At 46.2% G+C, this 17,341-nt stretch overlaps 1 protein-coding gene and 1 long non-coding RNA gene across 2 annotated transcripts; one reads left to right on the top strand and one right to left on the bottom strand.

The window, feature by feature from the left end:
• Positions 1-20: 20 nt before the first annotated feature.
• NAGS (N-acetylglutamate synthase) lies at positions 21-6,443 on the bottom strand. Its single transcript, XM_036753733.1, has 7 exons — positions 5,906-6,443; positions 4,562-4,836; positions 4,011-4,224; positions 3,201-3,381; positions 2,563-2,734; positions 2,096-2,278; positions 21-551 (listed from the first exon to the last, which is right to left on the bottom strand). The coding sequence occupies exons 1-7, from the start codon at positions 6,356-6,358 to the stop codon at positions 398-400; spliced, it is 1,632 nt and encodes a 543-aa protein (XP_036609628.1). The 5' UTR covers positions 6,359-6,443; the 3' UTR covers positions 21-397.
• LOC118845730 lies at positions 6,271-14,768 on the top strand. The gene is made up of 3 exons (XR_005010139.1): positions 6,271-6,359; positions 12,647-12,782; positions 13,940-14,768. It is a non-coding gene; the product is annotated as an uncharacterized LOC118845730 (long non-coding RNA).
• The last annotated feature ends 2,573 nt before the right edge of the window (positions 14,769-17,341 follow it).

The following is a 17,341-nucleotide window of genomic DNA, read 5'->3' as shown; positions in this document are numbered from 1 at the left end:
TGGGGACAGGAAACCTCAAATCACACATGGAGGTGGTCATGTATTTCACCAACACATTGGTTCACCCTGGGTAGGAGTCCTGATGGGATCAGGGTTCCCAGGGAAGACGAAGAAATAGATACCAGTTGTTTTGGAACAGCTGGCAGAGTTCTGGACAGCAGGTTCCAGGTACCCATACTCTATTCAGCTAAGCCAGCCTCCCTGTTTCTGCTGCTTCACTGGCTCCCTCCCCTCCCCAGAGTCCAAGGGCCTCAAGGCCTTCCCATCTCCCCTTCTATTCAGGTTTCTCAGCCAGCAGGCCTAGGCCTGCCTCCTAACTTCCCTGGGACCACTGCCTCAGCATAGCTCTTGGCTGTGCACTCAGTTGGGCTGGGAACAGAAGGGTTGATGGTTCCTATCAGCTGCCTGGGTCAGAGGCAGGTTTGCAGAAGGAGTCAGGCAGTCCCTTGGCGTGGTTAACAAGCTCATAGGAGTCGCGGATGTCGGACAGGCCAAACCAGAAGAAGATCCACTGTTTGTTGGAGAAGCTGCCATCACAGTTCTTAAAGTACCTGGGGTAGGAAAGGAGCAGTGGATGGACGCATCAGTGCATGGGGCCACTGCCCTCCTCCAGGCCCAGCACACCCAATTGCCCCAGCTTGTGGGAAGGATTCCTGGACTCAGACAGACTCTGAGAGGTCTATGCTACCCTCTTTCTGGCTAGTGCCATGCTTTGTCCAACCAGGGAGCAGGTTCTTGTTTTGAAATGCTGGCTAGTACTCCCTCAATTTCTTCTTGGTCTGGTCTGAATGCCCCCCTCCCAGCTGGGCAGGGTCCTCTTCCCTCGAACAATAATCCTCTGCTTACTGTCTGTGAGACATAATCCAGCAGAGCACAGCTGGGAGGGAGGGGCAGAGGATGGCCAAGTGGAAGCGGAAGACCATTGCCCATGTCTAGCCTAGGAATTCTTAACCGATTTTGGTGCCACGGACCCTGTTGGCAGCAATCTGGGTAAGCCTGTGGACCCCTTCTCACAATCGTGTTTTTAAATGCATAAAATACACTATGTTGGATTACAAAGGAAGCCTATTATGTTCAAATGCGGGCATCCTCTCCTTTTGTTTTAAAGAATGCACAGATCCCTGGTCCAGAGGGATGGAGAGGAGTCCATTTGGTGGAGGAAATCATTGAATTAATATAAAGAAAAGCCTTTTCTCAGGTGCTGCAAGTTTGTGCATCTGCTAATCAGCTGTGCTTCTATATACTACCTCTGTATGGTGTGCTTCCTAGAGGCAACAGGCTTGAATGGAGCGATTGCTTAGTGAGTAGGAGGAGAGTGGCTGTAACAGCTGGACCTAAGGTAGGGCTGGGTCCTGGGGAATCAGGCACTCCACTGCTTTCTGAGAGGGTGAGTATAGTGTTTAGCTTGGCCTGAAGCAGGGAGAGACCAGGAGCAGAATCCAGACTTTGTAGACCAGAGTGGAGATCAAGCTGGGAATAGGCTGAGCCAAAGTGACTGAACAGAGGTTCCTAGGCTCAAGGGATCACAGTGAATATTTTCCCTTTTGCTAGATGAAACTGAATTTTGTAACTGTTTTGTGAGCTCCAATCAATATAGAGCCTGTGCCTTTGGAAATCTCACACCTAGATGGGTCTATGAATGTGTTAACTCCTCACCAGCAGGGAAATGATAAAGAAAGGCAATGGGTGGATGCTACGATCTCTGGAGAACCCCTGAGCTTTGGAGGATCTGCAGCGGGGGGCACCTCTTGGTGCACAGAAATGACAGTATCTGGAGTTAATGAAGGAAGGCCAGGCCACAGGGTCAGGGTGACAGATTTGCCAGTTCTCTGATGGCAATAGCATCTGCTGCTTGAACCCTGGACTTGGAGGGAATACTATGGGCACAGTAGCCCAGGAAGTCACTCACACCTGTACTATGGTATATTTGTAAATACATTGGGCCTGGAGACAGGAAACCCTGATTCAAGTTTCTGGTCAGCCACTAACTTGCTTTGTGACCATGGGCTTCAGGTTTTGGGGGTCAAATAATGGATCTGCACTAAATGATCCCTCTAGTGTCTTTCATTTAAGAGTTAAAAGAGACAATGCCTACCAAGGGTTGATGGGATTGGTAACACGGGATCTCCAGAAAAGTCGGTGCAGGTCCTGCCGCATGCACTCCCATAGCATCTGGCCTGAGCCCTGGCTCTTTCTGCTTGAGTTCACCACAAACTTGTCCAGGTATGGGGTGCCTCCCAGCACAGGTTCAGTGGTCAGGATGGCTGCAGCATTGTACCTGGAACCAGGATGAGTGGGACAGGGTCAGGGTTTCTACCCTTACCATTCTCAATCTCACCAGCAGCTTCCTGGTCCTCTCCTTCCACTGGCTCGGATACCTATGAGGCTTGTCAACATTTCCCAAGGGTTCCTTTGGTCAGATTCTTTACAACAGTTGGGTAAATTTGTCCTCTGTTTCCCCCCTCATTCTCTCCTGCTTTCGCCCCTCTCTGACACCTCCAGGAGCACAGATGCTACCTGTGGCATAGGTACTGCTCCTGGGTCAGCACTGTCTTGGCTCACCCTTCAGAATAGTAAATGGAGTGCAGCCGTGGTCGAAGAGAGGCCAAATAGTCGTCCCGAAGCTTTTTGCCAAAACTCGCATTTACGAGGTCTACCAGCCGCTTCTGATCCAGCTTCTCTAGGCTCTCGACTCGAAGCATCCGCTCAGCATTCTTGAAAAGGGTCCCTGATCCTAGACCGGGGAGATAACATGGCAACTAAGCTGCCTACTCCCCCCTCTCCCCTGCCCTGCCATGGAAAAGTTAACAGGGATTCCATTATTACCACCACCCCCCCCCAAGTACTCCCAAGGCTGTCCCCTTGCCCAGGGTTATCTACTCCTCAGTGGGCTACCCATTTTTTTCCAGCTCCCCCAGGAAACGAATGTGGTGCTGACCTGGCCTGAAAAAGCATCTCCCCATAACTCCATCTCCATTTTGGTACAGCCATTCTCCCCACTGGGAGTTCCCATGCTGGTGTCACCACCCTCCCCTTGAAACCCATAGTAACTAACAAGGAAAAAATGAGTAACCAAAAGGATATTGCAACTTGCTTGTCTGGTGTGTTGCTATACATCTTTGGTTGCCAATCTTACATGCCCACTGGCACCCTGGGATTATCATTCATTTGGTAAATCTCTTCCTACTGCCTAGGCTTACCCTTGTTGCTGAAGAGTTCTGTAAGCAAGGTGTTGGCAGATGTTATAACAGCTGAAGAGTCATGGGATAGTCGGCCTAGCACGTCTACAATGAGTCGAATTTGCTGCCTCTCCTTGCTGCTCATCCACTGGGCATTTGTCACTAGGTGTAGGTCAGCTGGCAGGTTTACATTACTCAGAACCTAGGGGCAGGGAGAGAGCATGACAATGAACCTATCACTAGCTCCTTTCTCTGAGCCCGGATCTTTCTCAGGAACTTCCCACACTGACCTACTGCTCCTCTCAGTAATTTCCCAGCCACTTTACTGGTTCCCCTTTCCATGGTGTATCCCCAAATTCAAGGGCTGGTCACATGAAGTAGTACAATGAAGAGAACAGAACCAAAAGAACCATGCACAGACTAATGTAAGGATCTTGGAGAACTGATAAAAGGAAGTACCCTCCCTCTTGGGAGAGAGTTGGGGATTTTGTGTTCTTGGGCACATCATTTTCCTTCACTATCAAACGTGGTTGCCCTGGGTTTGATGGGGGTAGAATAAGGGATGTTGAAGGAAATGACAGGCATAAAACCAAAAAAAAATTATTAAACTTTAAAAAAAAATCAGAGGCTAGTCTGATCTTAACAGGTCCCCTGCATATCAACCTGACCCCTTCAGTATGGGGTGGTGGGAATCCTGGAACCCAGAGGGAACAAGTGCAAGGTGAGACATGGGAGGTAAACAAAGGGGGCTAGATAAGAGAATCGATCTTGGGGTTGAGGTGGGATGAAGAGATAGGAAAATGGAGGATTGGCAAGATGGATATGATCTACCTTCTGATTGGCATCCTGGAGGCCCCCGGTAGTATTGAGGAAGATAATCTTGGTGGGCCGCAGAGCCTTGGCCAGAGCAGCAGTGACCTCCAAGGAATTGAGCAGCACAGAGCGCCGGACACCTGTCTCGCCAATAGGACACAGGATGGGGATGCTACCCGACTCCAGGCACCATTTTAGCAGGTCTGTCTCCACAGAGACAATGCCACCATAGCTGCAGGTAAGAGTTGCAGTAGGGGCTCAGCTGTCTGGGGTTCCATAACTCGGGGAGCAGGAGGCACAAATGGGCAAAGCACCAACCTACTCGGTATGCAGAAGTGGAAGGTTTGGAAGTATATGGGCTTAGGAAGGAAGGGTACTATTAACCTGATGTGGGTTTGCAAAGAAGAGCTAGGGAATGGTACTGATGGGGTTAGGGGATAGGCTGAGTCATCCATAAAACTCAGAGGGTGGGTGCTACGTAGTTGGCATAGAGTAACTAGTACAGGGTAGTAGCAAGGAAGTTTGAGTGTGCCTAGGGAACAGTGGATGTGGAAATGAAAGGCACTTACGTGGCATGGGGGGCAGGTTCGGCAGCACTCAGCACAGACCCTCCCCCAAAAAAGGGCACAGCAGTGGCTGCATTGTGTCGCAGAGAGTCCACAAGGACCTTGCAGCTCTGAGCCATCTGGGCCTTGGCCTCCCAGAAGGAAAGGCAGCCAGACGGTGCAGTGGGTTCTGGGAGTCCAAGAACCACAAGTGGCTTCATATCCATCCGTTGCAAGAAGGCCAGTGCGAAGGCCAGACTTAGGACTGCATCTGTGCTCTTGAATATACCTTCATCCACCTTCAGAGGAGGAGGTGATGAGAGCATTGGGAATGGCCCAACCATCCTGTGTAATGTGCACTTAATGTTCTCACCCTTATGTGACCCAATGTCACTATTGCTTTTGGTATCCTATCCTTAAGGCCAATGTCCTCTGTCCCCTCCGGATGTCTACACCAGCTCCCTCATACCTACATATGATCCCATACTCTGCTGTCATCTGCCAAGGTGTCCTATGCCAACCATGCCCCTTTGTCCTGGCCCCAATCCTTGGTGTCTCCCCTCAGGGTTCTAGCTTTTCCCCATCCCCTAGTATAGTCATGGGGGACCTGCAGTATGGCCCTAAACCTCTGAAGGTTTAAGCAGCATCTTCCAGGATCCTTCCCTTTCTGCCTCCCAGACCATATGCCCAGCCCTCAGAGGCTCTGATTAGTCCTGTACTTCACTCTTGGACTGGTGCTCCGCCCTTCCTTCTCCCCACCCCTCAATCTCATTCTCCTGTTCCTTCAACATTCCCCTCCTCCTGTTTAGAGGTGGCCTTGGACCCCAGGGCTTACATAGGGCAGGGTAGGTGGGGCACTGATTGTTGGGGGTGGGCCGGGACAGGCTGGCTATTGTCCTGTTTTTCCTTCCTTAACCCCTTCCCAGCTTCTTCCCAAACCCACTGGATTTCTTTGTTTCTCACATGGTGTCCTACTTGCTGCCCAGAGTTTCCACTTGCCTGCCTTATTTTTCCCACCCCTACTCTGATCTGGGAAGCATCCCCCACCGTAACAGTCAGTGGTGGGGCCAAGGCAAAGACCTCCCAAGATGGGCCCGTCTGCAGCTGGGATAGTTCCTTTCCAACCTCACCCTGCCCGTCTGCAGGGTCAAAGGTGCCCTCTGCTCGTTTGGTTGCACTAATGCCCCATTTCTGTCGACAAGTACGCTGCTGGGGGCCATCCACAACTCCACCCCTCCTCCAGTATAAGGAGCCACATTAGTTTTGCCCATCGGGCCCAACCAGTGATATGGCAGGCTTCCTGTCGAGATTTGCCAAGCCCGTTATCGAGATATGCCAATGTCGGTTCCTTCCCAGGACGCGCCTCACCTCGATGATGGCAAAAGGTTTATCTGCCGAGTCATAGGTGGTCTGAAACTGGATGAGCCAGTGCCTCGCCTCCCCGGGGCTGGCCCCACACTCGGTCAGGAACGCCTGGATGTCCCGCTGGACCAGCGAGCGGCTGGAGTTCCGCGCAGGGACCACGGCTGGAGGCGGCGGCGGAGCGGCGGCAGGTGGCCCCATTTCCGGAGGAGGTCCCTTGTCACCTTCCGTCTCTTCGGGATCCCTCTCGGCCTTCTCTTTCGGCAGCTGGGTCCGAACCCGGGCAGTACTGAGGCGGTGACTGGGGCTGGCACCCCCAGATCTCCGGCGCCTGGCACTACTGCTGAATCTGCGGACACCTCTCAGGGCCCGGAGCTGCGAGCTTGCTCCTGGCCCTACTCCTACTCCTGCAGCCGCTGCCACTCCGGCCAGGGTCCGAGACATCGGAGCTGTCGCCATGGTAACTGCTCTGGCCCCTCAGCCCGCGACAGTATGGACCCTGCACCCCGCGCCAGGGGGACTCTTAACTCTCAGGGGGCGGGGTCCCTGCAGAATTGGGGTGAGGGAGGGCAGAGCTCAGCTCTGACCTATTTGGGGCGAGGTCAGGAGGCGGGGCCCGGAGAGGAGCCACCCAGGTGTCCCATCCCTCCCCCCAGCCTGGGACAGACAACCAAGTAAATCCTAAGTCATGCGGTCCCTGAGATAAGGCGGTGGGAGCGGGGCTGCCTTTGATCAGCTGCCAGGGTCGGTTCCAGGAACAGAACGAGAAGGGAGACTTGGCCAGAAAAGCCTGGTGGCAGGGGTGGGGCCAAGGGAGAGGAGATTGATATTGGGTAGGAGAGGAGCTGGGGGTCGAGGGGCTGAGGGAAGAGTTGTAGAATTAGAGAAAAGGTTAAGGGAAGACTGGGAATTAAGAGTTCCCAGACCCTCTCCACTGGCCTCTGGACCAGAGTAGAGAGGACAGAGGTCGGGGACGACGATTGGTACAGGAGTCAAGGAGAAGGAGCGGGAGAAAGGACAGGGATGAGGACACGTGGTTTGGCGAGGCGTGGACTAGAGGAGTAGGGAGCGGGGCGTGTTTCGAAGGTCAGTCTCTCTCCTCCAAAGTTATGTGGGCTTCCGTCCACTCTCCCCTGGAAGTCAGGATTGCCCAATTGTGGAATGACCACTTTAGTCCTCCAGTTCCTACTCTTAAAGGCCGAGTGGCCAGTAGGTTAATGACACAAGTCGTCTCGATTCCCCTGCCTTCCCCCATGTAAACATAGTCTCCAGTTTGTTTTTCTATCACTTGCTGTCCTCAGCTAGAGTTTAGAGAAGGGGAGGGAGAGGGGAGAAGGCAGTGAGGTACTTCTAACTAACTGGATTGATTTTTCCTATTTCCTGCTTGGGAATTCAGGGAGGGGAGCAAGTCGATGAACCAATGTCATCAAGGATCCAGCTCCCCTCCCTATTAGTGGTACGCCCTTTATTTTACTCATCTTCCCTCCTAACCCTCCCTTTCCCTTTCTCCCTCCTCACTGCCCCATCTGAGTCCAAATCTGCTTAGAATCAACTTGCTCCTGACACAGAGACCAGCAGTGATGACAATTTCCCCCCTTCCTTAGTCCTGCTATTTCCTCCTTGTCTTGGAGGCAGGCCTGGTTTGTGTACCCTTCTACCTGACATCACCCAGCCAATCTGAAAACCTATACCTTGTCTTACTCTGTCTTTGAGTTTTGCCAGCATTCCCCTGGGTCAGGATCCCCTTCTACTGAGTCCTGACAGTCCCTGAAAAAGTTACCTTTTCCTAGTCATTCTTGAATCCCTCCCCCTCCATCCTCTCATCCTTCTAACCTTTTTTTTTCCCCCACAGGGGCGAAAGGCAGAGCAATTGGGGTTAAGTGACCTGCCCAAGGTCACACAGCTAGTAAGTGTGTCAAGTGTCTGAGGTCAAATTTGAACTCAGATCCTCCTGACTCCAGGGCCAGTGCTCTACTCACTGCATAACCTAATTGTCCCCAATCCTGGCTCCCTCCTCATCTCCACTTCCTGGGTGCTCTGGCTTCCGTCTAGTCCCAGCTGAAATCCTCCCCTCTACATGGAGCCTTTCCCAATCCTTCTTAATTCTAGTATCTTCCCGGTTGATTATTTTCTATTTATCTGGTATGTTATTTATACCAAGTTGTTTGCTTGTTGTCTCCCCCGTTAGAAAATGGTCTTCTCTGAGGGCAGGACTGCCTTTGCCCTTCTTTGTGTCCCCAGGGCTTAGCACCATGCTTGGCGTATAGAGATGCTTAATAAATATTTATTGACTGACTGTCAATCAATCAGCAAGCATTTATTAAATGCCTACTATATTGTGCTGAGCCTTGGGGATACAAATACAAAGGTTGAAACAATTTCTTTTCTTGAGTAGCTTATAGTATGACAGGGATACACAGGTATTTACATTTATATGTCTGTATCTATGGGCGCTAGATGGTAAAATTATCAGATAGAGCGCTGGGCCTGAAATCAGGAAGAATCATCTTCCTGAGTTCAAATCTGGCCTCAGACACTTACCAGCTGTGTGACCCTGGGCAAGTCAGTTAACCGTATTTGCCTCTGTTTCTTCATCTGTAAAATGAGCTGGAGAAGGAATTGGCAAACCACTCCAGTATCTCTGCCAAGAAAGCCCCAAATGGGGTCATGAAGAGTCAGACACGACTGAAAAACAACTGAATGCACACAGATTATATCTACTTTTAGCTGTATGTTCATTTACACTGATCTACATCCACATACATGCAAGATAAATATAAAAAGAAGCTCTGTGGTTCAGTGGATGGAGCACTGAATCTGGAGTCAGGAGGTCCTGAGGTCAAATATAGTTTCAGACATTTACTAGCTTTGAGACCCTGGGCAAGTCACCTAACCTGTTTGCCTCAGTTTCCTAACCTGCAAAATAGAGATAATAATAGCACCCATCTCTTGTAAACTGCTCAGCACAATGTCTGGGAAGACAGTAGATGGGATATGAGTGTTAGCTATTATTATTTTTTTAAATAATATTTTTCCCAATTACTATTATTAAAATAAATGCAAATAAATAGAAGGTTGTTATATAAATAGGGAAGGAGGGCACTAGCAGTTGGGATCTGGAAAGACTACATAGAATGGTGCTTCAACTCTCTTTTAAAAAATAATATTTTATTTTTTTCAATTACATGTAAAGATCAATTTTAACATTCTTTTTTTTTGGTAAAATTTTGAGCTCCAAATTTTCTCCCTTCCTTTCCACCCCCCCTCCCTAAGATGTTAAGCAATTTGATATAGGTTATATATATGCAATCATGTAAAACATATTTCTATATTAGTCATGTGAAAGAAGAAACAGTTTGCGAAAGAAAAAAAAAACACAAAATGAAGTGAAAATCGTATGCTTCAATCTGCATTCAGACTCCATAGTTCTTTCTCTGGATGTGGATAGCATTTTCATCATGAGTCTTTTGGAGTTGTCTTGGATCATTGTATTGCTGAGAAGAGCTAAGTCAATCATAGTTGATCATCACACAATGTTGCTCTTACTATGTACAATGTTCTCCTGGTTCTGCTCACTTTACTTTGTATCAGTTCATGTAAGTCTTTCCAGGTTTTTCTGAAATCTGCCTGTTGAGCATTGTCTTGAAGAAAGTGAGGAATTCCATTGGGGGAGGCGAGGAAGGGAGTCCATTCCAAATTTATGGGGGATGATAAATACAAAGGCTTAGAAATGAGAGATGGAGTAATGTGTTCAAGGAACAGAGAGAAGACCAAGGGAAGCAATGTGTAATGAGGTTGGAAAAATAGAATGGGGCTAGGTTGTTTTTACTTCAGAAGGAGTATATAGTTGATCTTGGAAGCAATAGGGAGTCACTGGGGTTTATTGAGTAGGGGAGTGACATATACAAATCTGTGCTTAAGGAAAATCACTTTTGCAGCTGCGCAGAGGAAAGATTGGAGGAATGAAAGATGAAGCAGGAGTACTGATTAGGAGGGCAATGCCAAAGTCTAGGTGCAAGGTGATAAGGGCTTGAACTAAATTAGTAGCTGTGTGAGTAAAGGAAAGGGGTTGGATGTAAGAGCTGTTGCAGAAGGAGAAAGGAAGGAAACAAGCATTTGTTAAGTGTCTAGTGTGGCAGGCACTGTGCTGAGCACTTTACAAATATCAATACAGATACAACCCCATTTTACATTTAAGCCAATGGAGGCAGACAGAAGGTGACTTGCCCAGGATTATTAATTATATAGCTGGTAATTGTCTGAGGCCAGATTTGAACTAAATCTAGGCCCAACGTGAGAAGTCTAGGTTAGGCAGAAGTGTCAAACACTTTCGCTACTGTGGAACCAGATTAAAATGTAATTGGAAAATATTTAACACAATAAATATAAACACAATAAAAATAGATAATGTTACATTTTAAAAATAAGTCAATATGTGGCTGACAGGGATCCTTATGTATGGATTAGTGGCTCTGATTTGAGTTTGAGTTTGATACCACTAAGGTTAGGGATCTGCAAGACTGTAAGAATTGTGACTCTTTTTTTCCCCTGTCTATACATAGTGGGCATTTAAGCAATATTTGTTGATTTGAAATTATTTCTTTGGATTTTAGGAAACTTCTTGAATGTAAAGCTTTGATTTCATGACACCAGGCATCTGGGAGAATTGTGATTCTTTCAGCAGAAATAGGAAAGTTTGGGTATAGGGAAGCTAATAAATTCTGTTTTGGACATGTTGCATTTGAGATGTCTTTGGGATATACAGTTTGAAATGTCCCATAGGCAGTTAGTGATTCCAGACTAAAGCTCTGGGGAGTGTATGAGACTGGTTATATAGAGCTGCTTTAGACTGTATAAAATACCTGGGAGTACTCCTGCCAAAACAAGCCCAGGAACTATGTGAACAAAATTAATTATAAAAAAATTATACAAAAAACAGATTTAAATAATTGGAGAAATGTTAATTGTTCATGGGTAGGCAGGGCCAATATAATAAAAATGACAATTTTACCTAAACTAATTTATATATCCAATGCCACCCCAATTTTTTACCAAAAATTATTTTACTGAGTTAAAAAAATAATAATAAAATTGCTTTGGAAGAACAAAAGGTCAAGAATATCAAAGGAGCTAACTGGGAAAAATGTAAAGGAAAAAGGTTTAGCAGTACCAGATCTTAAATTATGTTATAAGGCAATAATTATCAAACCTTATATGGTACTGGCTAAGAAATAGAAAGGTAGATCAGTGGAACATAATAAACATACAATTTACAGCAGCAACTGACTATAATAACCTTGGTATTCGACAAGTGTAAAAGCAAGTTTTGGGGATAAAAATTCATTATTTGGTAAAAATTGTTGGGAAAGCTGGAAAGGAATCTGGCAGAAATCGGGCATAGACCTATCTTACACCATTTACCAAGATAAGGTCAAAGTGGATACATGACCTCCTAGATATAAAGAGAAATATTACAAGAAAATTTGAAGAACGTGGAATATATTACCTATCAGACTTATGGATAGGTGAGCAATTTGTGAATAAGCAAGAGATAGAGAGCAGTGTGAGGTGTAAAATGGGTAATTTCAATTAAATCAAAAAGTTTTTGTGCAACTAAAACAAATATAGCCAAGTTCAGAAGGAAAGCAGAAAATTGGGGTAAAATTTTTACTCAGATAAAAGTCTCATATCTCAAATATATGAAGAACTTTATCAAGTTTATAAGAATATATAAGTCATTCTCCAATTGATAAATGGTCAAAGGATATGAACAGTCATTTGCATTCTGATGAGAAACCCTCATGAGGTCACTGAGAGTGTAGAGAGGGAAGAGGGTTCCAGATAGAGACTTGGGGGATGCTCATAGTTAGGGATGGGGGTAAGGAGCAAATGATTGCTTGGCAAACTTTAAAGCATAATATAATAGCTATTATTATCCGGCAAAAGAGGTTGGGGAGAATTGGTCGGAAAGGTAGGAAGAGAACCAGAAGAGACAAGTGTCACAAAAACCTAGAGAGGAGAGAATACTCAGGAGAAGAGGGCGGTCAGTCGTGTCAAGAATGCAGCAGAAAAGGCGAGGAGGATGACCACTGAGTAAAGATCACCATGTTTGGAAATTAAGCGAGCAATGATAGCTTCGGAGTGATCAGTTTCAGTTGAGTGACGAGAGGAGGAGCCAGATTATCGGGGGTTGGGAAGTGATTGGAGGAGGAGACAAAATGGAAGCTACAATTTATGTATCTTCTAAAGAGTTTGGCTGAGAAAGGGAGGAGAGATAGCTTGAGGGTATGGTAGGGTATAGTCATGGTTCTTGTTGTAAAGTATGGGAGAAACTTCGTGTCTTTGCAGGTAAAAGGGATGGGACCTCTATGGATCCAGAGAGTCTGCCCTTGTCTTTGTGCCCATGTTTGTTCGTGTAGGAATCCAATCCTACCTTTTTCAGTTAAGGAGCACCCCTAGCACAGGAACTGGGTTTTTCCTCATCACACAGCCTAAAGGTCAGAAACTGTGCTTGTATCATATCAGATTACAGGTTCTCTGGGGTCAGGGATTGTTTCCCTGCTGTCAAAAGGAAGGGAGGAGGGGTCATCATTTCCCCCCACTAGAATACAAGCTCCTTGGGACCAGGAGCTACCTCCTCCCTGTCAGCCCAGAGTTTACTGAAGGCAGGGAACAGCTTCACGAAGGGTCTGACTATGCTTCTTCTGTCGGGGTCTCCAAGATGGCAATGATTGTCTCTCCCATCAGATTGGAACTCCACCAGAACAGAGACTTATCTCCCCTCTCAGAATAAGAGCTTCTCATCTCTGTTAGACTGGGAGCTACAAGGAGCTTTGATGTTTGCTGTGCACCCTCCTCACAACCACTTGGTAATGTAAGTAGTGTAAGTATTATTATACAGATGTTGAAACTGATCCTTAGGTCACTGACTTGTTTACAATCACATAGCTAAGAAGTCTCCAGGTGGGCACTTGAACCTATGTCATCTGGCTCCAAGATCGGTGCTCTTTCCATTGCACGCTCTACCCTTTCTTCCCTTAATAAACTTATTTTCTTGGGTTTAATTGAATTCCTTCTTCTGGATTTGTATCCAGTGACTGCCAAAAAATTCTCTAAAGGAGAAAACGCTCATTAAGAAGCCAAAGAAGGACTTGTGGTAGGAGCCATTTCCTCCTGTGCTCCAACTCCAGTGAGGACATATTGCTTCTGTAGCTCCATCCTCCAAAAATGACCCCAAAGCTCCCCTGGTATTGATCCCTTTCATGTGCCTCAGTGGGATGGACCAACTACCCCTTAGTGTCCCCAGGCACAGTGCCTGGACCTCAGCCAAGAGGGTTGTGCCCTGGGGCAGCCAATGAGAGGTAGGGATGGTCCCCAAATCAATGATTAACCCTGGGCAACTTTCTAACCTCATAGACCTAATACATGCTTCCCCTCACTCTTTTTTTCCTATAGGGGGAGAGGCAGAGCTGGTTGGCCTAAGGGGGTCCTTCTTACTCAATTATGGAGGGGGGCAGGGTAGATAAAAAGGCAATGTTTCTAGTTGCCAAGGAAAACGTGATCGGGGTCAGTGAACTTTAGTGGGACTTTCACTGCAAAGGCCTGAAAGATAGATTGTTCCCCATGGTTGGGCAGCTGCTTTTCAATTCATTTAACTCATAACCTGGGTTTTCTTAGAACAGAGTCTAGGGTCATAGCTGTACAGAGTCTCAGGGCAGGGGTCCTTACTGTGGCTCAGAATCTGAGAGCTAGTGGGATGGAGGCACTTAAACTTCATATCCCCCTCCCTGCTACCCCCCAGCCACTAGCCCTTGACATAGAGATTGGAACTGGGGGTTGTTACAGTAAGGTGCTATTGACCAATCCCGGGAGGAGGGAGAGTGAGCTAGGGCAGAATAGGGAACCAGAGATCAATGGGGAGAGAGGGTGGGTGAGTGTGGAGACACTGACTTGACTTGATGGCTCTTGTGCATTTACCTAAGAGGACTCTGTCTCTCTCTCTCTCTCTCTCTCTCTCTCTCTCTCTCTCTCTCTCTGCAGGAAAGCCAGAGAGAAGCCAATATATACGCAAGACACAGTAGAAGTGCATTAAATATTGGTTGAATTTACTGCAGCAAAGGAGAGACAATGAAGTACAATGGAAAGATTAGATCAGGTCTTAACTAGATTGGGAGTCGGAAGACCTGGGTTCAAGTCCTGTCTCTTCTACTTCCTACCTGTGTAACCTTGGACAAGTTATTTGATCTCTTTTTGCCTCTGTTTCGTTATTTGTAAAGGCATTGAATTAGATGGCTGTCTAAAGTCCCAGCTCTCAATCTATGATCCTTTGATAAAGGAAAAGAGTATCAGGAAGGTTGCCACCAGTGCCAGATACTGCAAAGGTCAAGGAAGTTGAGGACAGAGGGAAAAGTCATTGGCTCTGGGAATGAGGAGCTCTCTGATGACCTTAGCACAGTGTAGCTCCAGTCCAGGAGTGGGTATGGGAGCCAAATGACAGGAGACTGAGGAGAAAGAAAGCCATGGGAGGGAAAGGAAATGGAAGAGGTGGACATGGGAGGAATTTAGTGTGTAGGATAGGGATGGAGACAGGGTGGTAGAGGCTTGTAGAGTTAAGTGATAATATTTCAAAAAGGAACACTGAGCTTTATTTGAAGAAAGTCAAGAAGTGGCTACAAGAGAGAGAAATCAAAGATGTTGAAAATAGAGTAATGGATGGAGTGAGATCACTTAGTGGGGGGTAGGGGAGGAAGGGAAGGGAGCAAGCTTTATTAAGTGCCAATTATTTGCCAGATGTGCTGTCTTCTTTATAAATATTGTCTCATTTATTCCTCACAAGAACCCTGGGAGATAGGTGCTGTTTTTGTTGTTTAGTCATTTTTCAGTCATGTCTGACTCTTTGTGACTCCTTTTGGGATTTTCTTGGCAGAAATACTGGAGCAGTTTACCATTTTTTTTTCTCCAGCTTATTTTACAGATGAGGAAACTGAAGCAAACAGGGGAAGTGACTTGTCCAGGGTCACACAGCTAGTAAGTATCTGAGGCCAGTTTGGAACTCAGGAAGAGGAGTCTTCCTGACCCCAGGCCTGGCACTCTATCCACTTCGACATCTAACTGCCATTATCTCTCTTTTATAGGTGAGGAAACAGACAGAGGCAAGTTTAGATGACATGCCCAGGGCCACACAGCTAGTGTCTGAGTGGAAATGTGAATGCAAATCTTCCTGACTTCAGTGCCAGCAAAGGGTGGTGTGTAGAGAGGAACACTGTTTGTCTGTGTATGTTTCATATTGACTTATTGTATTTTCTTTGAGGGGGGAAGGCAGGGCAATTGGGGTTAAGTGACTTGCCCAAGGTCACACAGCTAGTACATGTGTCAAATATATGAGGTCACATTTGAACTCAGGTCCTCCTGACTCCAGGGCCAGTGCTCTACTCACTGAGCCACCTAGCTACCCTGACTTATTTTTATATCTGTATTTGAGGGATGTTATATGTATCCATCCCACAGAAAGGTTGAGGAATGTGTGTGTATTAAATTCTTATGAATAAAGATTTATCAAGCCTTACTAAGGGCCAGGAACAATGCTAGGCTTTGGGGGAGTGAAGGCAATAAACGATCCCTATTCTTAAGGAGCTCATTTTTTGAGGGAAGTGTTGAAGTTTCATTGAGATATTGGTTTTCTGTTGCCAGTGGACTTCTGGGTGCTAGTTCAGATTGAAGAGTTGTTATTACCCACTGTGGCCACATAGTGGCAATGCTAGCCCAGCGTTGGCCAAGCCAGGCTGCCTCCCCAGCCCCAGGTTGAGTGAAACTTTTCTCTCATGACTCTGTTCTTATATTGTTCTAGCATTTGGTTCCCAAGACATACCTTCAAATTCTGAGCTTATAAATAATGGATAAAATGATAACCTGGGATAAAATGATCCAAGGTTGTTTTATGGAGCCTAGTCCTTCCTTCCCTGGTCCCCTCAATTCTTGGGATTCTCCCCCATCCCATTCAGGCCTTCCCTTTCTCCAAAGCATTTGTGCCTTCCTCATATTATTTCCCATCTTATTGCCTACTAACTGTGTTGGGTGAAATCCAAAATAAATGAGGTAAAAAAGGTTTGAGTTGCTAAGCCTATTGATTTATTAAGCAATGCATGCTAATTGCATAACAAATCGGGACCAGGCCTCCTCAGCTTGGCACTGGACTCCAAATACAGGGGTTTTTTTATGCATTGAAAGAAATCAACTAACAGGATATAAACCCAGGATATGAGATTAGGTAATCTGATTTCTAATTGGAGGAAAGATTAGGGGCTTTCCAAGTTGGGAGGGGGATGAGTGAATTTTGAAAGTTTTTTGTTTTTTATTTTATTTTATTTTTAAAATTTTTTTTAATTAAAAATTTTTTTTCATTTTTTTTTGTTGAGTTTTGAAAGTTGGGAAGGGGGAGCAAGAACAAGTGCAATCCCCTGAAATCAGAAAAAGAGGTCTCCTACTCCCTATAATCAATGGAACAAGGAAACAGAAACTAATTAACCAATATGGGGCTAATTTTCAGATAAGGCATATGGTTGCTTGAGATGGGTAATTGTGAGAAAACTCCTTGTATCAGCCTTTGGATCTGGCTGAGTTTCTGGTCAGACTAACCCAGGTCCTTAGTGAAGGATCTCTAAGCAACAGGTAGGGGTGACCCAGCTTCCTAGCCACATAGGGTTAGGTTCAAATGATACAAAAAAGTATTCTCATGATTCCCATAACTGAATAAAGTTTTCTCAAAAGACAGAAATTGGACTAGACCCACAATTGAATAGAAAGGGAACTGAGTTAGATCCAGAATTGAGTCACAAGATGGAGTCAGTGTGGCTCACTCAATTCCCACAATTCCCATGTATCTTCCACTTTTTCCCTTCTGGGACCAAGATCTGTTCCCCAACCTAACTCCAGAGGTTGTAGAATTAGAGAGATTCTGAGCATGGGGACTGAAGGCAAATGAATGAGCCTCAAGACCAGTAGGGGATTAGGGGAAAGGTATAGTTTCCTTCTGCCTAAGGATGAAGAACATAGGTTTGATGGCTCTTCTCCATCTACCTAAGAGGATGTTTGTGTGGCCATGTATGCATGCCACACACACACACACACACACATACATTCACACTCTCCAGTAAATTCAGAGATAAGCCAAAACATGTACAAGACAGGCACAGTAGGAGTGCATTAAATATTGGTTGAATTTACTGAGCCCTATAGTGAGGGAGAGACAATATGGTACAATGGAAAAGTGTTGGATTGGGGTTCAGAGGACCTGGGTCCTAGGTCCTGGGTAAAGGAGAGACCAAGAATTAAGTTTAGAAAAGAGAACTTTCCTCTCAGTCAAAATGAATTACATTCACTTCAATTCAATAAATGTTAGGTGCCTAGGATGTACATAACACTGAGGTAGATGCTGGGGATACA

Source organism: Trichosurus vulpecula, chromosome 4, assembly GCF_011100635.1.
Source record: "Trichosurus vulpecula isolate mTriVul1 chromosome 4, mTriVul1.pri, whole genome shotgun sequence".
In the NCBI taxonomy this organism is placed as follows: Eukaryota; Metazoa; Chordata; class Mammalia; order Diprotodontia; family Phalangeridae; genus Trichosurus; species Trichosurus vulpecula.
Note: the sequence above shows the minus strand (reverse complement) of the source record. Positions and strands in the feature narration are given on the sequence as shown.